This window comes from Mesoplodon densirostris, chromosome 15 (assembly GCF_025265405.1).
Source record: "Mesoplodon densirostris isolate mMesDen1 chromosome 15, mMesDen1 primary haplotype, whole genome shotgun sequence".
In the NCBI taxonomy this organism is placed as follows: domain Eukaryota; kingdom Metazoa; phylum Chordata; class Mammalia; order Artiodactyla; family Ziphiidae; genus Mesoplodon; species Mesoplodon densirostris.
In genome coordinates, this window is record NC_082675.1 from 31,854,274 (window position 1) to 31,876,688 (window position 22,415).

General features: G+C 39.3%; 1 protein-coding gene across 3 annotated transcripts in view; it reads right to left on the minus strand.

The window, feature by feature from the left end:
- Positions 1–22,415, minus strand: part of PTPRM (protein tyrosine phosphatase receptor type M) — a 759,871-nt gene that overhangs the window by 303,453 nt on the left and 434,003 nt on the right. For all 3 annotated transcript variants that reach the window (XM_060119604.1, XM_060119603.1, XM_060119605.1), the window contains exons 8-9: positions 15,304–15,612; positions 7,934–8,043 (exon numbers count right to left, since the gene is read on the minus strand). In XM_060119604.1, coding sequence (XP_059975587.1) covers positions 7,934–8,043; positions 15,304–15,612 — 419 coding nt within the window. The remainder of the gene's footprint in view (positions 1–7,933; positions 8,044–15,303; positions 15,613–22,415) is intronic.

The following is a 22,415-nucleotide window of genomic DNA, read 5'->3' on the forward strand; positions in this document are numbered from 1 at the left end:
GATGGAATGTCCTATAAATATCAATTAAGTCCATCTTGTTTAATGTGTCATTTAAAGGCTGTGTTTCCTTATTTATTTTCATTTTGGATAATCTCTCCATTGGTGAAAGTGGGGTGTTAAAGTCCCCTACTATTATTGTGTTACTGTCAATTTCCCCTTTTATGGCTGTTAGCATTTGCCTTATGTATTGAGGTGCTACTATGTTGGGTGCATAAATATTTACAATTGTTATATCTTCTTCTTGGATCGATCCGTTGATTATTATGTAGTGTCCTTCTTTGTCTCTCATAATAGTCTTTATTTTAAAGTCTATTCTGTCTGATATGAGAATTGCTCCTCCAGCTTTCTTTTGATTTCCATTTGCATGGAATATCTTTTTCCATCCTGTCACTTTCAGTCTGTATGTGTTCCTAGGTCTGAAGTGGGTCTCTTGTAGACAGCACATATACAGGTCTTATTTTTGTATCCATTCAGCCAGTCTGTGTCTTTTAGTTAGAGCATTTAATCCATTTACATTTAAGGTAATTATCGATATGTATGTTTCTATTACCATTTTCTTAATTGTTTTGGGTTTGTTATTGTAAGTGTTTTCCTTCTCCTGTGTTTCCTGCCTAGAGAAGTTCCTTTCACATTTGTTGTAAAGCTGGTTTGGTGGTGCTGAATTCTCATAGCTTTTGCTTGTCTGTAAAGGTTTTAATTTCTACATTGAATCTGAATGAGATCCTTGCTGGGTAGAGTAATCTTGGTTGTAGGTTTTTCCTTTTCATCACTTTAAATATGTCCTGCCACTCCCTTCTGGCTTGTAGAGTTTCTGCTGAAAGATCAGCTGTTATCCTTATGGGGATTCCCTTCTATGTTATTTGTTGCTTTTCCCTTGCTGCTTTTAATATTTTTTCTTTGTATTTAATTTTTGATAGTTTGTTTAATATGTGTGTTCGCATGTTTCTCCTTGGAGACATCCTGTACGGGGCTCTCTGTGCTTCCTGGACTTGATAGACTATATCCTTTCCCATATTAGGGAAGTTTTCAACTCTAATCTCTTCAAATATTTTCTCAGTCCCTTTCTTTTTCTCTTCTTCTTCTGGGACCTCTATAATTCGAATGTTGGTGCATTTAATGTTGTCACAGAGGTCTCTGAGACTGTCCTCAATTCTTTTCATTCAAAGACTCTGTCAGCCACGTGGCTGCTAGTGTTGGAGGGTCTCCTGCAGAGGCAGGGGTGGCTGTGGCTCACCACAGGGACAAGGACACTGGCAGAAGTTCACATGGAATGACATCATATTTTCTTCCTTCCTAGTCAGGGGACAAAGATTTACTGCCCCACAAACACTGGGCTTTTCTGACGCTGCTTTTGCTTATAAACTCTCACCTCCTTGGAATGTGAGAGAGTTAACTCTGTCCTCTTTCCTCCACCATGAATTCAGATTCACTCTTGCCATTCAAATACTGACTGAACTGTGTGAGCACGAGCACTGCAGTCAGCAGGAAGACACAGGCCCTGCCCTCGGGCAACCAAGAATCTGGACTGGGCTGGGGAGGAGCTGGGGAGACATCCAGTAAATTAATAATTTTTAAACACTACGTGCCATGGAAGAAACAAACAGGATGCTAAGATGAAGGGGATTTGGAGGCGGGACCCATGCTCAGCCATTCAGAATGGCCGGGGGAGAGTCCCCTGAGGAGATGACAGTTAACTGAACTTGGGAAGGAGTCAGCCAGGCTAGGAGTCTGGGGAAGAAAAGCATGAACTAAGACCATGAAGCAGGAGCATTCCGGACACAGATGATGGACAGAAAGAAGGCCCCTGTGGCTGCAGCCCAGCCAGCGAGGGGCAATTCCCTGCAGCGCTCTGTACCCCAAGGGAGAAAGTGTGGAGACATGCAACAGGGGCTTTTGAACAATTTTAAGTGTGAAGATAAAATGATCTGACTTCCCTTATAAAGAGATCACGTTGGCTGCCAGGTGGAGTGTTGCTTTCTTGAAGGGGGCATCAAAGGTAGTAGGAGGACCCCTAGGAGCCCTGGCAGAGGCCATGGGTGAGGCCACAGCACAGGTGAGAGAAGGCAGTGGCTTGGACCAAGGGTGGGGCCATGAAGAGAGAAATACATGAAAAGAATCAGCAAGTTTTAGAGTCGACATGAGCAGAAGTCAGTGATGGACTGGATGTGGGGATAGATGGAGGATCCAAGACAGGCTCCATGTTTGGGCTTGAGCAAAGGATGTCCTGCTTACTGAAATGGGATGGAATGAATGAGAAGTTAACTGCTGGGGGGTGGGCATGTCAAGGTCGAGATGCCTGTGACAGTCAGGAGGACACACCATGTAGGACATAGGGCTGGGAGCTGAGAGGTCTGGGCTGGAAGTAGAGACCTGGGGGTGAGCAGTGTTGGAACATCACGGTTCAGGACTGGATGAGGTCCCTGGGGAAACGCTGATATTTAATATAGGGCCGAGAAGGAGAGCCAGAAAGCAGGGAGAAGCCAAAAGAGACAGCTGTCATAGAAATCAAAAGAACACAGTGTGTTAAGAAGGAAATGCTTTCAAAGATGCTGCCGGGAGTTTGAGACTGGAACCAAAAACATGTCCATCCGTGTCTCGAGCCGGGGCTCACATTCTACGTATCCGTAAAGCCTTCCCAAACCCGTCCTAACGATCACTGGATCTGCTCAACACCGGCTGTTGTGACTGTGTCCCTACCATCCATTCGGCAATAAATCATGGAGAGCTGTAAGAGCTCTTTGTAGTCTGAAATTGTGATTTAAACATGCCAAAGGAACTGGAACTTGTCATACAGTTGTCTCTTCTTTCTGAATAGTGATAGCTTATTCTTCTTTCTGATCCCACTGTGATCAGTAAATATTTGGCACTCGGTATATATTTTCCTAAAGACTCCAGGGAGAGCAGGTATGTGCACGCACTCACACACATGCTCATGGTGCAGCAAGAAGGACGTTTGCTCTGCAAAGCAAAAAGCAAATGCATTATCAGAGGACTTGCTGTTTTACCATTGCTGATGGGTTTGTACTCGCCTCCAGCCACGGCCTTGCAGGATCAGCTACACTGGGGTTCTTTTGGTCACAGTCCTTGATAATTTGTTAAAAAGCACAGATCCTCTCCCCAACCCATAACAAAGCACGTATACGCTGCTCTTAAAAATCGTGAATCCTCTCCCTCACCTCTAACAAATCCCTAACAAGCAACTATGTTGTGTCCAAGTGGATGCAAAATGTCAGAAAGTTCATGGATTCCCCCTCAAACCCATCCAGAGCCCTGGGAGTCTGAATTCCAGGAATAAAAAGGTTCCTCAGGAACACAGTGAACTTGACCCTAGAACTCCATTGCCTGTGCAGCTGATGGTCAGTAAGCATCTGTCCTCCTGAGCAGTACTTCTGAAGGGCACCCAGCTCCACGCTCACATCGAAATGCAACATGTACTTTCAGTATTTATTTTTTCACTGTTCATTCAGCACGTTTATTAAGTGCCTAGTAAGTACCAGGCCAAGGACGAGCATCGGGAGACTCCCAGGAGGGAGGTCTGGGGCTGAGCTCACACTTGGCTGTTTTGTTGGCTGAGGGCCAAGGTGATTCTAATGATGCCTCCATGGAGAACACCGACGTTCCAGGGTGGACCCAAGGACTTGATGGGATGCCCACGCTGAAAGCAAACCAACATGCAGACAACATATGTGGGGTTAGATCAGTTAGGTGAGGTGGAGTCAGCTGCTGCTCACATTGGATGCCTTCTGATTGGTAGGTCAGTGCCTGAAATACTCCAGCATCCTCTTTCCCTCCTCTAAGTCTCAAATTCTGGAGAACCAAAATGGAATTAACACATAATCTCTGACCACAAGGGGAATCAATCTTCCAGGGAGTGTGAGTAGGCTGCAATGCCAGCCAGCCTTAAATACAGTCCTTCAACAGAGGGGCAAGCAATCAAAGGAACCAACAAGTAAATCAGATTCCAGGGGATGCAAGAACCTAGGATGCTCCACGGAAAAGTTCAAAATTTGACTGAAATGCTGAAAGATAAGCAGAAGTGCCATAGGAGGAGAATGAGGGGAGGCAGTCAGGAGGAAAGAAGCGGATAAGCAGAAGCAGGTGTGAAAAACCAGAAGGTTCATGGAGAAAAGAAAACTCCATACACATGGCTCATTCAGTTCCAGGAGAGAATCATGGGAGATGCAGTAACAAGTATCAGTTGGGATGGTACCATGTATGGCCTTGAATACTGACAGCAAACAAGGCCCCTCAATTCTCCCTCTCTCCGCCCTGTGAACTGTCTCAGGGGAGAGTGATTCACTGAGCCCCACTCTCCAGGTCGGGGGTCTTGAGATATTTTCAACTCTCCATCTGTCAACACCCCAGTGGGCTGATGAGTCCAGACTGTTCTCCTTTACTATGCGCCCGACAACCCTGCACACGCTGCAACGAGGCAGACATTTGGTCCTCATTTCATTCTTTTCTATAATTAGCTGCTGATAGGACTGCTCACTTCTAGTAGAGGAGACAGAAGATCTTTATATTTTGTTCTCTTCTAATACCTTATACATACTAAATGTGTTTTTCAAAAGCTTGCTGGTGTGTTACTCTTGTGACCAGGAATTTGGAGTTGATTCACTAAGCAATCGTGAGCCATATAAAGTCACTGGGGTACAATGAAAATACTGGGACATACATCCCTGTGCATTTGGGAGTATTACTGACTGAGAAACTTCCCTAAACAGGCTTGACATGCAGTGTCTGAATTTTGATAGATATTCCCAAATTGTCTACATGAGAGGTTGCAAAATTGTATGTCCCCATCAACGGTCTGTGCACACAAATTTCACCACATCACCCCTTAACACTGGATTTGCACCAACTTAAACTTTCTGCAGTGTTTTTTATTTCATTTCTTAATCCTTGGTAAGGTTAGGTAGTTATCTTTTCATCTGCTTATGCCATTCAGATTTTTTTCCTATGAATCAACTCCTTTTATTCTTCACCCATTTTTTCTAATGGAGTGTTGTCTACTTCTTATCAATCTGTATCAAGTGTGTTATAATTACAGCCACCAGCCAGTTGACTGCTATAAGTGTTGAAAATAATTTCCCCAAGTCTTCTGTTTGTTATTTAGACTTTACTTTGTGGCATTTTCTATCATTCAGAAGTTTAAATTCTTATATAACCAAATCTGTCAATCTTTCTTAAATGACTTCTGGTTTTATGTCAAGATATATTACAAAAGCGTCTTCCTTATTTTTCTTATAGTGTTGCTATAGTTTAATTTTTCTGTTTAGTTCATGAACCTATTCGGCATTTATTTTTGTATGATGTGGAGGGGGTCTTACATGGCATATTATTCTTATAATAAAATGCTGGGTTTGCTAGCATTTATTAAATTTTATCCATGTATATTCATAAGTGTACTTGCACTATAAATTTCTACCTTGTAAAATTTTGGAAGCACATGCATCTAGTTGTTCATAGTAGTTACCTCTGAAAAGTGAATTTGGGAGGCAAAGACATTTTATTTTGAACACTTCTGTGCTTAAAGTATCCTTTCAGAGAACAATACTACATTTATAATTTGATAAAATAAAAATCTGGATAGCTATTGAGGAAAAGTGTAATTACCAGTCCCAGATTTTAGGAAGATGTCTCAGATAGAATGAGACGGCTGAGCAGGAGGTAAGGCACGAGAAGGGCTGAGGCTAGAACACAGCTGGGGACAAGTGGAAGGAAGGCTAGTTTGAGAAGGCGGAGGATGGGGAGGACAAAGAACTGAGGCCAGAAGGATGCCTTAGTGCCATCAGAGCCATAACTTCCGGCAAAAGATGACATTGTCAGCATTTTCCAATCGTTAATGATCTGGTATATCTCTCTTAAGAGGTAAAGAGAGAACTTGGGAATAACATGAACCCACAGCACATTCACTTACAGCATTTACAACATTCCTTCTGTTTTTTCTCCTCTCCTTCAAAAAACCATACAAGTGTGTTCCTCAAGAAACACCCCTATCATTTATTAGTAAGCTTTTTCCAACTATGATAACGTATCTTGCCTTCCAGTTTTGACCTACAGTCAAATGTGTTTCCATGAATACACTGTTCCTAAGGTTTTGGTTTCCCTTTGGGCAACGGTTTTATTTCCTTAGCATGTCTGTCCCAGGGGACTGTGGTCCTCCAGGGAGGGGACTGGTCTGGTTCACCAGCAGCCCTGCACCAGGAGGAAGCTGAGTCTCCTGCAGACTCAGGTACAGGCTGGGTGAGCCCCAGGGTGCAGTGTGTTTTAGCCAAAGAGGAGCTCCCTGCACAGACACCATCTAAGGCCCACCTTGGGGATCTGGAATACCTTCCTTCCTACTTCTAGGAAACATGGAGAAAAGAAGAGAAAGATTCGACAGTCAGAAACTTATCACTTAAGCCGGATTCACACATTTGGCATTTTCCCTTTGGTGCCTAGAAAAAACAACCAACCTGCTCTTCTTACCTATATCTTGAGTTTTAAAATGCTGATTTACAAGACATTCACACATCCCCTTTGCAGTAGCATTTAGATCAATGTTCAGCTAGGAGGGACATCCTGGCTGCTGAAATCAGAGAGATTGATGGGTTCTGCTTTTCCTATTGTTTTCACATTAAAGTTACTTATTACACGAATATTATGCTCCATGGGATCAGAAAGAAAGGATCTCACCTTTATTTTCTGTCTGTCTAGATATCAACATGTGGCTTTCAGGAGAGGTGGACTGATTTCTTTGTACTTAACGTTGATTTTAAAGACTGTATCTTTTCTAGTAAAATATTCTGTTAGCCTGAGGTAAGAATCCACAAAACAGAACTAAAAAATGGTCATGGGGCCAAAAATATTAACTAAAAGGTTCTGATCACTGAGAAAAAAAATGAACTTGTTTGATTTGACTATAAAAAACAACCCTACCAAAGAGAGCCATGAATTTTCATGATTCTTTTACAATGAAGCAGCCAAGGAAAGCATAATAACTTAATGTGAAAATCAACTTCTTTTCTTTTCTCTTACTTTGTTTAGCTTTTGATGAGCAACAATTTTTTTTTTTTTGCATTTCAATACCAATTTTCAAAAGGTACGAGGAAACATAGCTGTGAGGCTAGTTGGGTCAGGGAAAGGGTTCACCAATGGTGACTGTCTGACAGCCAATCTACTCCGGCTTTGTCAGTAGCTCTGAAAGGTATTCAGGTAGAGGTCCCATAGGAAGAATGGCTGCGGATTTTAGAAACCTAACAACATATAATTTTGTTGAATTTGCATTCACATAAATGCTAGCTTGAAAAAAAAATGCACCTGCTTGTTTCTATGACAATAGGCAGAGTGAAATCACGCTCATACAGATGTGACGATGACTGCCAGCCCGCTACTGCTGTTATTTTTTTCCCTGAACAAGTCATCGAATTCTTCTCTGCTATCTACCAGTAGACAAAACTATGTCACAGAAGTCTAAAGGCTGTTTTGCTAATGCTAAGAACCCAGAAGACATTATTCTGTTGTTACTCCCAAGACAATGTCTACCGACTCCACTGACTGGATCATCAGCGTTCTTCTATAATTCAGGAGTAAACTATTTTAGAGCTGGCAAGAACAGGATGCCATGGTTGCCTCCTAAATAATGTATATGACAGAACACTTACTGTTTTTAACAAAGGTGATTTTTAAACTATATTATGGTGTGGCTTTACATACAATAACATGTAATCTGGAAGCATCTAAATCATTGTGAATATACATCCTGAAATTATACATAATTTGAAAACTCATTTTTAATTTTTTTGCTTCTATTCAGTAACCATTATAACTATTAAAGGTATTCAACTTCTTAAAAGGCATGATGTTACTATGCATTTTTAAATACTAGATAGTCTAGCTATCATAGAAGTTACAGTAAAAAAACAAATTACTAACAAATGTATATAACTACCTCATATAAAGTGATGACACCATAGGTTTGAATTGGTTCTCGCCATTGAAGAAATATCTTCTCTTCAAAGGTACTTCCTTGGATGGATTCAGTAAGAACAGCACCTGGAACTAGAAGGGGGGAAAAATCGATACATATTTAAGTAAACCAAAAACAAAATACATTTTTCTAAACTTGACAGGTTTTTAACTCTCTATTGAGGTGTAAGATTTTAATAGATATATTCCATTTTCTTGCAAAAACCTGCAATTTAAAACAATTTTGGCTATACTGTCTTTATAAAGAAAAGAATTTCATCACATTTTCCTCTAAAAAGTTTGAATCAATTAGACAAATCTCAGTATCATCTTGTAAATAAACTTTTTTATGCTTCAGAAATAAAGAAGGATGTGGAGCAATGCGAATTCCCACACATTGCTTGTGAGACCATAAATTGGTACAGCTACTTTGGAAAATAATTTGCCTGTATTCATTGAAGTTAAAGAGGCACATGTCATACGACCCAATAATCCCACCTCAGGTATATTCCCTAGTAATATTCTTGCACATATGTACTAGGAGACATAGACTAGGATGTCAGCATAGTAGCATTTTAAAATAAAACTAATAAATTGGAGACAAAAAATAGTTTAAGAAATTAGTTTATATTCACTCAATAAAATCCAAAAACGACTGAAAATCGATGACAGCTTTATACATCATCATGGATGAATTCTATAACCATAACACTGAGTGATAAAGGCATGTCAAAGAAGAATATATATGAACTCCTGGACTTATATTTAATATGTCTATGAAAAGCACACACAAAATAGAAGTTCTACAAAGATGTGATGTAGATGAAATGTTTAAAAAATTTCATTTTATTTATTAATAATAAAACAGATTTGGGAAAGTTTGATGCCATTTTTTAAAAACTAGAGTATGTAACACCTTTTGATTAGCAAGAAAATCTAACTGACATAAGGGAAGATAGCAATGTACTTGCCAATTTTCTAAAAAATAACATACAATATTATTTTTAAAATATCATTTATCTCATATTCATTTAAATTAAGTTTTTGAGTATGCTTGATATGATACACAATTTAGTGTCTAGTGTGCCTATCCTATTTATAAACTAGTATATTTGTACTACCTATAAATATACGTATATTTGGGGATGGTGCGATCAAACTTTTTGGTGATGGTGTGAGTAATCAAAAAGTGGTTTGAGAAGACTCAGGCTTCTCAATTTCAAATTTACTAAAAAGCTACAGTATTAGGACATCATGATATTGGCATAAGGGTAGGCAGATAGATCAGTACAACAGAATTGAGAGTACAGAAATAAAGCCTCACATTTATAGTCAACTGATTTTTATCAAAAGTGCCAAGAAAATTCAGTGGGGTCAAAATAATTTTTCCGGGCCTCCCTGGTGGCGCAAGTGGTTGGGAGTCCGCCTGCCGATGCAGGGGATACGGGTTTGTGCCCCGGTCTGGGAGGATCCCATATGCCGCGGAGCGGCTGGGCCCGTGAGCCATGGCCGCTGAGCCTGCGCGTCCGGAGCCTGCGCGTCCGGAGCCTGTGCTCCGCAACGGGGGAGGCCACAACAGTGAGAGGCCCGCATACCGCAAAAAAAAAAAAAAAAAAAATAATAATAATAATAATAATTTTTCCAAGCGGTGCTAGGACAACTGGATATCCACATATAAAAGGACGAAGTTGGTTTCCTACTTCACACCAAATACGAAAATTATACCAAAATAGATTAAAGAGCTAAATATAAGAGCTAAAACTACAAAACTCCTAGAAGAAAATATAGGTGTAAATATTCATGACATTGTATTAGGCAATGGTTTCAAAGATATGACACCAAAATCAAAAATAACAAAAGAAAATATAGATAAACTGTACATCAGTAAAGTGAAAAGCTCTTGTGCTTCAAAGGGCACTACCAAGAAAGTGAAAAGACAACACACAAAAAGGGAGAAAGCTTTTGCAAATCATGTATCTGTCAAGAGACTTGTATCTAAAATACATAAAGAACTATGAAATCCCAATAAAAAGATAAATAATCCAATTAAAAACGGGCAAAGGATCTGTATAAACAGCTCTCCAAAAAAAGATATACAAATGGCTAATAAGCACGTGAAAAGATGCTCAACATCATTAGCTAGCAGGAAAATGCACATCAAAACCACAGTGTGATAGCACTTCACACCCTCTAGAATGGCTATAATCCAAAGACAGATAATAGCAAGTATTGGCAAGAATGTGGAGAAAGTGGAACCCTCATACACTGCTGGTAGGAATGTAAAATCACAAAGCTACTTTGAAAACAGTCGGGCAGATCCTCAAATAGTTAAACACAGATAAATTTACCATATGACCCAGCAATTCCACTCCTACGTATATATCCAAGAGAGCTGAAAACACATGTCACTCAAAGGCTTGTACACAAATATTCAGAGGAGCATTATTCATAATAATTAAGAAGTAGAAACAACACAAATCAACTCATGACTGTATAAACATATCTCAATAAAGTTTAAAAGATGGGGGCTAAAGAAATGTTTGGTTAGCTTGTGGAGGGTATGAATAGCCCTCTAAGGGTTGGTGAGATCTCTTCAGACTGGAAAGACTGACCAGAATTACAAAAGGACTCATAGGCAATACACATTTGTTTAGTTGAGGGGCTCCTTAAAGGTAGATCTAGGACATTTATATTGATAGTTATTCTAAACAGAGCTAAGGAGAGTTTAGCAGAAAAAAAAATCACTGATTCAGATGGGGGGCCTGGGTTCTGATTTAAGATTTTCCAGTGAATAAACTGTGAAATTTGGGCAACTCACGGACCCTCCTTAGGTCTCAGTTGCCTCACTTCTAAAATGAGGAAGTTGGAGTAAGTTGATCCCTAATGTCCAAACTCTAAAAAATATATAAATGTGAAAATAATCATTTGTCTTAGGTTGAAGGAATTGATGCGAAACTATATGGAAGCAAAGAAACAAGGTATTTAAGAAGTGATAACACCGGTGAGTTCTAAGAAAATTTGGATTCTGGGCTCTGAGACTAAAATGCGCATCACAACCAGAAGTTGGACTACGATGGGCCATGCCAGAGAAAGCTCTACTAAGTCTCGGACTTCCCTGGTGGTGCAGTGGTTAAGAATATGCCTGCCAATGCAGGGGACTCGGGTTTGAGCCCTGGTCCAGGAAGATCCCACATGCCGTGGAGCAACTAAGCCCGTGACCATAACTACTGAGCCTGCGAGCCACAACTACTGAGCACGCAAGCCAGAACTACTGAAGCCCACACGCCTAGAGCCCATGCTCCACAACAAAAGGGGCCACCGCAATGAGAAGCCTGTGCACCACAACGAAGAGTAGCCCCTGCTCGCTGAAACTAGAGAAAGCCCATGCACAGCAATGAAGACCTAATGCAGCCAAAAATAAATAAATTTTAAAATAAATAAATAAAATAAAATTTTTTTAAAAAAAGCTCTACTAAGTCTCTTCCTTTTGATCTTGAAAGTGTTTATTTTGATGTCATCAGGTTCCTCACAGGATCAAGATAATTATGATGCATGTGTGGTTCTATTATTTTGTGATAATATTTCTGAATCGAAAATATTTAGTAATCTATGTACAGATGTAAAGAGGGTGAAAACTTAGAAAAAAACAAATCTTTGGTTCCATTTGATTAGTATAAATGAGAGTAAAATAAAAAAAAGAGATTGTCAAAATTATGTTGAACAGAGGATATTTTAAAAGGATGAATGTAATAAAATGTACTGGAGGGCTTGTAATCATAAAAATGTTAATAACAGGAAAACCTAAATGGGATTCATATAATTGTTGTTAGGTCAGGAACTGATCAAGTGAATTAAAATACCAGAAGAGTCAGTTAAATCAGGGAAACTGGTACCTCACCAGTTTCCTCAGGAACTTAGGTCTGGTGCCTTTTTTAGAAGTTCTAGGAATTCATGATTTGGGATATAGAACCATAATATCTAAGTTTATGGAATTGAGCCCTATAGTGTCTAGTGACACTCTTAACAGTAATAAAAAGAAAATTTTTTCCCACATATTTTCTGATGAAATAAATAATATTTCAATAAAAATATTACACTACAATAAAACTCACGATGTACAACAAATTGTAGCCTTTGTTAATGGCAGATAAGTAAGGTGACACTTCAATTCTTTTTTCTTCAAGCTCGGTAGGTATTAACAATTTTTCTATTTCTGTCTTATTTGAAGTCTTTTTTTTCTTTTGCTCTTGTTAGGAAATAATTTGAAATCAAAGTTTTTCTAATGAACTGGATGCCAGTGTGCTATGTAAACAATAGATTTTTATTTGGAAGTAATGTATGCCCCAACTCCAGGGACTAGCAAGATAATTTAAACACACAAACAAAAAAGTGACTTATTTAACCTTATGTTTTAACAGCACTTAACAGAATTATTAGCTCCTGTCAATTCGAAACCCAGAAGTATTGGTGAGTTCATGCTTCAGCAAAACATCTCTCATCTCTAGAAACGACTGCCCTTGCCTTTCCTCTCTCATTGATGGAAACACTACTGTTGATTTAAGCCTGAATTAAATGATTATCAGCAAATTTTACTATTTTATTTAAAGACTAATAAGTATTTTGAGTGCTTATTACCTACTCAATACCACGTAAATTGCTATAGAAGAAAATTAGATGGCTTCTTCTCTCAAGTGGCTTACAGTTAAGAGGAAAAAATTATATATAACATAATGAGAGAACAAGAAAGGGTCATGATAAGTTCCTCTGAATTCTTACAATAACAATAATAACGCTTACCTATTAAAAGGCCGCTCTCTGCAGCTACAAATAGCATTTGATGGAAATGGTTTCTAACCCTAATATGCTGGAGAACTGTATTATTTTTGTTTCTCAGATGAGGAAATTAAGGCTCAGATTTTTAAAAATCTTGTCAAGTGCAAATGAGGTCAGAAGGATGAGAGAGGAATGAGGGTGAGAGAGTTGGAGACAGCTTCATGAAGGACCTGAACTTGAGGAGAACTTTGGAGGGTCGTGGAGGAGATGGAATGTAGGCAGCCAGGTGGGGAGGATGTGCAGAGGAGGACAGACAGTGAGGGAGCACTCAGGATGCATGGAGTGTGGCAGCAGGACCAGCACCCAGGGCACGTCTCTGCAGGATGCGCTGGCGGGGAGGAAAAGCTACCAGGTCTAGAGCCTGAGCCCGGAATACCGAGGTACGGGCAAAGAGAGTCACTGACGGCTCCTGTGGAGAGAGTAACATGACGCAAATGTATTTTAGAGATGAGTTTAGGGAACGAGTAGAGGGCACTGGAATTGGACAAAGCTGGAACAATAAAAGGTTAGAAACTACTACAGAAATTTCAGCATAAAATCTGGATAGAGGTAGTGGAAGTTGAGAGAAAAGAACAATCTATTATCATATTATGTGAAGTAAGTCGGACAAAGACCAATATCACATGATATCACTTATATGTGGAATCTAAAAAAACGATACAAATGAACTTTTTGACAAAACAGAAATAGACCCACAGACATAGAAAACAAGCTTATGGTTACCAAAGGGGAAAGGTAGGGGGCAGGGAAGAGATAAATTAAGAGTTTGGGATTAACAGATACATACTACTGTGTATAAAGTAAGCAATAAGAACCTACTGTAGAGCACAAGGAACTATACTCAATATCTTTTAATAACCTATAATGAAAAAGAATCTGAAAAAGAATATATATATATATGAATCACTTTGCAGTAAACCTAAAACTAATACAACACTGTAAATTAACTATACTTCAATTTTAAAAAGATTGTAAAAAAATACCTCAAGGCAGAAAGATAGAATAGACAGTAATATCAATGTTTATATAAATAAGGCCTCTAGAATACTAATGATCATATTAGTAAGTACTTAGAAGTACTTTGGCACATAGAAGTACAGGCCACAGTTTCTGGAACCAGACATCTGGGTTTGCCATTCACTTTTCTGACTTAGTTTCTTCATATGAAAAACAGAAATATAATATAAATAATTAAGTCAAAAAAAAGAACAATCTAATATTTTGGAAGTAGCAACAACAGGAGTTAGGACCAAATTAAATACAAAAATGCAGGGGAGGAAGGGGCCAGAAAAGACCTGCTGACAGTGCTGAAACTCTCTTGAGTCTCTCCTGGGAGACAAGGAAGAGCTGGAAGAAATAGAGATAGGGCTTCCATGCTCAGCCTAGACTGAGTGACTCATACCAAACTATACTTCTCACAAAAAAAACTGTAGTAAAACAACTACTTGAGAGCAACCAACACAGGCAGGACTTGATGGGCTACAAAAAAGAAAAGAGAAGATGTGGTCGAGCTTCCCACTTACTCTGGCTGTTTCCATGTTTTTATTTTATAGCAATATGCCTGGTGTTGCATAGGTCATCAACACTCAAAAATACTTTGTCAGCTCTTTAAATGAAAAAATAGTGTTGTGATAAACATTTAACACATTACAATCAATAAAGATCATAATCAGCTGCTTAAAGAGAAAAAGGTGAAATCTATTTTTCCCAGGAATAAGTAAGTGGCTCCCCAGGTTGTTTGCCACTTACTCTAATGCCTGGCAAATGAATTTTAAACCAAATATATGATAAACTACCACTGTATTTTATGTGCTACACAGACTCATTATTGTACATGAGAGTCCCCTGTATAATCAGTGTAAAAGCACATTTATACCTATGCTATGGGATTCCAGGTGTCATTTTACCATTTTAAATTATTTTAGAGGCTTAATGCAATTGTATATTTGCCTTTTGTGATGAGTTGCTGGTGACATGCACTATCTATTTATTAAATTCTTGGTTACTGAGGTCATATCCAATTATAGCATTGTTCCTATGGAAAAGCATGATCTATTACATGACCACCGACCTAATGAGGTAATTTCTCAGCACTGTGCTGAACAGCAAGGGCAGCCTCTATTTGGGGCTGAATTTTTATCTGAACTATGAAAATGTTTCAGAATGCCGTCTGAATAAGCATTTCTTATACATAATCGAATACCCGGAACAACAGCTCTTCAGTCCAACATGATGATAAAACTTGAATGAAGAACTACTTAGAGCTATACAGAATAATCATATGTAGAAAAGTAATTATATGACTCATAAAAATTAAAATAAGCTTCTGGATCTTTATTCCCTTTGCCCCTTTTAATCAGTGCTTCAGTATACAGCAGCACAGATATACATGTGTGTTGTTCAACCCAGTAAGTAATTCTTCCTTCCATTTTCAGTGTAAAGATCTCAATTAGAAAGAAACGAGCTGCTTTTTAAAAAGACTGTATGTTTCCCATAAACATATCACTTGAAAGTACTCACGATCTTCATCTGTCTGTACTACGAGTTCTTGGCTCTCCTTCCGTCCCTCGGGATTCATGAGGATGAGTTTCACACTGACGTTGGTGTAGGGGGAGAGGTTGGTGATGGTGTGTTGAGGGTGTGAGTTATCCGTGTCCCAGCTTACTTCTTCTCTCACTTGTTCCTGCCCTCCGACCTTGTAACAGTAGTGGACTGTGAGGTTGTAACTATGGCAACGAGTCACGTTATACCCAAATGGCTCCCAGCGGAGAGTGATTTGTCGAGATTTGACTTCAACGACCTCCAATTTTCTTGGGCCGCGCATGGGATCTAAGATGCAAAAGAAGGAAAAAGAGAACATAAGAGAAAAGAATAATAAAAGTTCCAGTGAAGCCCAGGTATCACAGATAATCCTCCTTATCCCCAGTATCTTGTCTTCTCTTCTTCCATATGAATAAAACACCTAAATCTTAGCTGGGCCTGAGGCCACCCAGAATAAGGACTACAATTTCCAGTCTCTTCTTCAGTGAGGTCTGTCCTTCTACCCAAGTTCTGGTGGATAGCATACAACGTGAGACGTCAAGAATGGTTTCTGGGTAGTGTCTTTGAAAGGAAGGGGCTCACTATCCTTGTTCCTCCTTCCTTCCTATTAGCTTGATTGAGGATAGGGTGTCTCACGCTCACGCAGCCATGATGGACCATAATGTGCTTAAACATTAAGAATTCAAAGCGGGCCTCCCTGGTGGCGCAGTGGTTGAGAGTCCGCCTGCCGATGCAGGGGATACGGGTTCGTGCCCCGATCTGGGAGGATCCCATATGCTGCGGAGCGGCTGGGCCCGTGAGCCATGGCCGCTGGGCCTGCGCATCCGGAGCCTGTGCTCCGCAACGGGAGAGGCCACGACAGTGAGAGGCCCGCATACCGCAAAAAGAAAAAAAAAAAAAGAATTCAAAGCAATGATGGTGAAGAGCCCAGGGTTCTTGATAATCACTGCACTACCATACCATCCCTGAAGGGTCTACTACCAAAATTTTCATTAGAGAGAAATACAGTGCTTTTATTTAAGGCTCTTTCCTCTGGGGCTCTGATACACAAAAGCAGTCTTAATGCTAATTGACGTATATATTTTTTATCTTTTTAAGTTAATTCATCATTATGTAATTGGAAAACAGAGTAAAAGCTTGAGAATTCAGCATGAAATTATACAATGATTAAAGAGCATAAACTTCTGAACAGAACTCCAGGCCTTTTCGGGTTGTGATTTGTAGAGAATTCCACACAGTCCATGCTGAAGTAGTTCTTTACTACCCCTGATCAGGTCTTGGTGTTGTTTCTTAGTCCAAGCTCCAGGGACAGAGTTACAAGCTTAGAAATCTAAATGAAATGCAGGGAATATAAGCATTCTGATGGGCTTAAAAGGAAGAATATATACAGAGAAGGCTTTCTTTTTATACATATCTCTTCTTTTATTGAAGTACAGTTGATTAACAATGTTGTGTTAATTTCTGCTGTACAAAGTGATTCAGTTATACATATATATGTATATATGTACACATTCTTTTTTAATATTCTCTTCAGTAAGGTTTATCATAGGATATTAAATATAGGTCCCTATGCTATACAGTAGGACCTTGTTGTTTATGAGAAAGCTTAAACTTGTTTATGAAATGACGATGAAAATACAGTAATACTAACTACATAACATTTACTGAGCCCTTATTATGTACCTTACACTTTTCTAAGAATTTACCTTTCACGGGTTTGGGGTAAACCTAATCTAAAATACTATGCTTTAGTATATCCATATACACAATTGATCCATATATTTTGATTTTTGTTTTCCTGAATGTGGTCACCATTTATGAATATAAAGAGATCTATAATTGGAAAGTGAAAATAAGCATGAAAACTTGAGAAATAATAGCTACCATGGGTAGAAGGACGTGCTCCCACTCCCTCTTGTGAGAACACCACAATCACAACTAACTGCTGGACAATCATCGACAGGAAGACACTGGAACTCACCAAACAAGATACCCCACATCCAAAGACAAAGGAGAAGGCGCAGTGAGACGGTAGGAGGGGCGCAATCCCAATAAAATCAAATCCCGTAACTGCTGGGTGGGTGACTCACAGACTGGAGAACACTTATACCACAGAAGTCCACCCACTGCAGTGAAGGTTCTGAGCCCCACGTCAGCTTCCGAACCTGGGGGTCCGGGAACGGGAGGAGGAATTCCTACAGAATCAGGCTTTGAAGGCTAGTGGGATTTGATTGCAGGACTCTGACAGGACTAGGGGAAACAGAGACTCCACTCTTGGAGGGCATACAAAAAGTACTGTGTGCATCGGGACCCAGGGGAAGGAGCAGTGACCCCACAGGAGACTGCACCACACCTACCTGCTAGTGTTGGAGGGGCTCCTGCAGAGGTGGGGGGTGGCTGTGTCTCACCGTGAGGACAAGGACACTGGCGGCAGAAGTTCTGGGAAGTACTCCTTGGTGAAAGCCCTCTGGGAGTCTGCCATTAGCCCCACCAAAGAGCCTGGGTGGGCTCCAGTGTTGGGTCACCTCAGGCCAAACAACCAACAGGGAGGGAACCCAGGCACGCCCATCAGCAGACAAGCAGATTAAAGTTTTACTGAGCTCTGCCCACCAGAGTAATACCCAACTCTACCCACCACCAGTCCCTCCCATCAGGAAACTTGCAAAAACCTCTTAGATAGCCTCATCCACCAGATGGCAGACAGCAGAAGCAAGAAGAACTACAAACCTGCAGCTTGTGGAACAAAAACCACATTCACAGAAAGACAGACAAGATGAAAAGGCTAGGTACCAGATGAAGGAACAAGATAAAACCCCAGAAAAACGACTAAATGAACTGGAGACAGGCAACCTTCCAGAAAAAGAATTCAGAATACTGATAGTGAAGATGATCCAGGATCTCGAAAGAAGAATGGAGGCAAAGATTGAGAAGATGCAAGAAATGTTTAACAAAGATCTAGAAAAATTAAAGAACAAACAAACAGAGATGAACAATACAATAACTGAAATGAAAACTAAACTGGAAGTAATCAATAGCAGAATAACTGAGGCAGAAGAACAGATAAGGGCCCTGGAAAACAGAATGATGGAATTCACTGCTGCGGAACAGACTAAAGAAAAAAGAATGAAAAGAAATAAAGACAGCCTAAGAGACCTCTGGGACAACATTAAACGCAACAACATCCACATTATAGGTGTCCCAGAAGGAGAAGAGAGAGAGAAAGGACCAGAGAAAATATTTGAAGACATTACAGTCAAAAACTTCCCTAACATGGGAGAGGAAATAGCCACCCAAGTCCAGGAAGCACAGAGAGTCCCAGGCAGGATAAACCCAAGGAGAAACAGGCCAAGACACAGAGTTATGAAATTGGCAAAAATTAAAGACAAAGAAAAATTATTAAAAGCAACAAGGGAAAAACAACAAATAACATACAAGAGAACTCCCATAAGGTTAACAGCTGATTTCTCAGCAGAAACTCTACAAGCCAGAAGGGAGTGGCATGATATACTTAAAGTGATGAAAGGGAAGAACCTATAACCAAGATTACTCTACCCAGCAAGGATCTCATTCAGATTCGATGGAGAAATCAAAAGCTTTACAGACGAGCAAAAGCTAAGAGGATTCAGCACCACCAAACCAGCTCTACAACAAATGCTAAAGCAACTTCTCTAAGTGGGAAACACAAGAGTAGAAAAGGACCTACAAAAACAAACCCCAAACAATTAAGAAAATGGTAATTGGAACATACATATAGATAATTACCTTAAACGTGAATGGATTAAATGCTCCAACCAAAAGACACAGACTTGCTGAATGGATACAAAAACAAGACCCATATATATGCTGTCTACAAGAGACCCACTTCAGTCCTAGGGACACATACAGAAAGTGAGGGGATGGAAAAAGATATTCCATGCAAATGGAAATCAAAAGAAAGCTGGAATAGCTATACTCATATCAGATAAAACAGACTTTAAAGTAAAGAATGTTACAAGAGACAAGGAAGGACACTACATAATGATCAGGGGATCAATCCAAGAAAAAGATATAACAATTTTTAATATATATGCATCCAACATAGGAGCATCTCAATACATAAGGCAACTGCTAACAGCTATAAAATAGGAAATCAACAGTAACACAGTAATAGTGGGGGACTTTAACATCTCACTTACACCAATGGACAGATCATCCAAAATGAAAATAAATAAGGAAACAGAAGCTTTAAATGACACAATAGACCAGATAGATTTAATTGATATTTATAGGACATTCCATCCAAAAACAGCAGATTACACTTTCTTCTCAAGTGCGCATGGAACATTCTCCAGGATAGATCATATCTTGGGTCACAAATCAAGCCTCAGTAAATTTAAGAAAATTATAATCATATCAAGCATCTTTTCTGACCACAATGCTATGAGATTAGAAATGAATTACAGGGAAAAAAATGTAAAAAACACGAACACATAGAGGCTAAACAATACATTACTAAATAACCAAGAAATCACTGAAGAAATCAAAGAGGAAATCAAAAAATACCTAGAGACAAGTGACAACGAAAACACAATGATCCAAAACCTATGGGATGCAGCAAAAGCAGTCTAAGAGGGAAGTTTATAGCTATACAAGCCTACCTCAAGAAACAAGAAAAATCTCAAATAAAATATCTAACCTTACACCTAAAGGAACTACATGAAGAAGAACAAACAAAACCCAAAGTTAGCAGAAGAAAAGAAATCATAAAGATCAGAGCAGAAATATATGAAAGAGAAAAAAAGAAAAGAGTAGCAAAGACCAATAAAACTGTCTTTGAGAAGATAACAAAATTGATAAACCATTAGCCAGACTGATTAAGAAAAAGAGAGGACTCAAATCAATAAAATTAGAAATGTAAAAGAAGTTACAACAGACACCACAGAAATACAAAGCATCCTAAGACTACTACTACAAGCAACTCTACGCCAATAAAATGGACAATTGGAAGAAATGGACAAATTTTTAGAAAGGTATAACCTTCCAAGACTGAATCAGGAAGAAACAGAAAATATGAACAGACCAATCACAAGCAATGAAAATGAAACTGTGATTAAAAATCTTCCAACAGGGCTTCCCTGGTGGCGCAGTGGTTGAGAGTCCACCTGCCAATGCAGGGGACATGGGTTCGTGCCCCAGTCCGGGAGGATCCCACATGCCGCAGAGCAGCTGGGCCCATGAGCCATGGCCGCTGGGCCTGTGTGTCCGGAGCCTGTGTGCCGCAATGGGAGAGGCCACAACAGTGAAAGGCCCGCATACCGAAAAAAAAAAATCTTCCAACAAACAAAAGTCCAGGACCAGATGGCTTCACAGGTGAATTCTATCAAACATTTAGAGAGGCGCTAACACCCATCCTTCTCAAACTCTTCCAAAAACTGCAGAGGAAGGACCACTCCTAAACTCATTCTATGAGGTCACCATCACCCTGATACCAAAACCAGGCAAAGACACTACAAAAAAAGAAAATTACAGACCAATATCACTGATGAATATAGATGCAAAAATCCTCAACAAAATACTAGCAAACAGAATCCAACAACACATTAAAATGATCATACACCATGACCAAGTGGGATTTATCCCAGGGATGCAAGGATTCTTCAATACACACAAATCAATCAATGTGATACACCATATTAACAAACTGAAGAATAAAAACCATATGATCATCTCAATAGATGAAGAAAAAGCTTTTGACAAAATTCAACACCAATTTATGATAAAAACTCTCCAAAAGGTGGGCATAGAGGGAACCTACCTCAAGATAATAAAGGCCATGTATGACAAACCCACAGCAAACATTGTTCTCAATGGTGAAAAACTGAAAGCATTTCCTCTAAGATCAGGAACAAGACAAGGATGTCCACTCTCGCCACTATTATTCAACATAGTTTTGGATGTCCTAGCCACGGCAATCGGAGAAGAAAAAGAAATTAAAGGAATACAAATTGGAAAACAAGAAGTAAAACTGTCACTGTTTGCAGATGACATGATACTATACATAGAGAATCCTAAAGATGCCACCAGAAAACTACAAGAGCTAATCAATGAATTTGGTAAAGTTGCACATTACAAAATTAATACACAGAAATCTCTTGCATTCCTATATGCTAATGATGATAAATCTGAAAGAGAAATTAAGGAAACACACCCATTTACCACTGCAACAGAAAGAATAAAATACCTAGGAATAAACCTACCTAGGGAGAGAAAACACCTGTATGCAGAAAACTATAAGACACTGATGAAAGAAATTAAAGATGACACCAACAGATGGAGAGATATACCATGTTCTTAGATTGGAAGAATCAATATTGTGAAAATGACTATACTACCCAAATCAATCTACAGATTCAATGCAATCCCTATCAAATTACCAATGGTATTTTTTTACGTAAGTAGAACAAAAACTCTTAAAATTTGTATGGAGACACAAAAGACCCCAAATAGCCAAAGCAGTCTTGAGGGAAAGAAATGGAGCTGGAGGAATCAGACTCCCTGACTTCAGACTATACTACAAAGCTATAGTAATCAAGACAATATGGTACTGGCACAAAAACAGAAACAGAGATCAATGGAACAAGACAGAAAGCCAGAGATAAACCCACGCACCTATGGTCAAGTAATCTATGACAAAGGTGGCAAGGATATACAATGGAGAAAAGAGAGTCTCTTCAATAAGTGGTGCTGGGAAAACTGGACTGCTACATGTAAAAGAATGAAATTAGAACACTCCCTAACACCATACACAAAAGTAAACTCAAAATGGATTAGAGACGTAAATGTAAGACCGGACACCATGAAACTCTTAGAGGAAAACATAGGAAGAACACTCTTTGACATAAGTCACAGCAAGATCTTTTTTGATCCACCTCCTAGAGTAATGGAAATAAAAACAAATATAAACAAATGAGACCTAATGAAACTTCAAAGCTTTTGCACAGCAAAGGAAACCATAAACAAAATGAAAAGACAACCCTCAGTATGGGAGAAAATATTTGCAAATGAATCAACGGACAAAGGATTAATCTCCAAAATACATAAACAGCTCATGT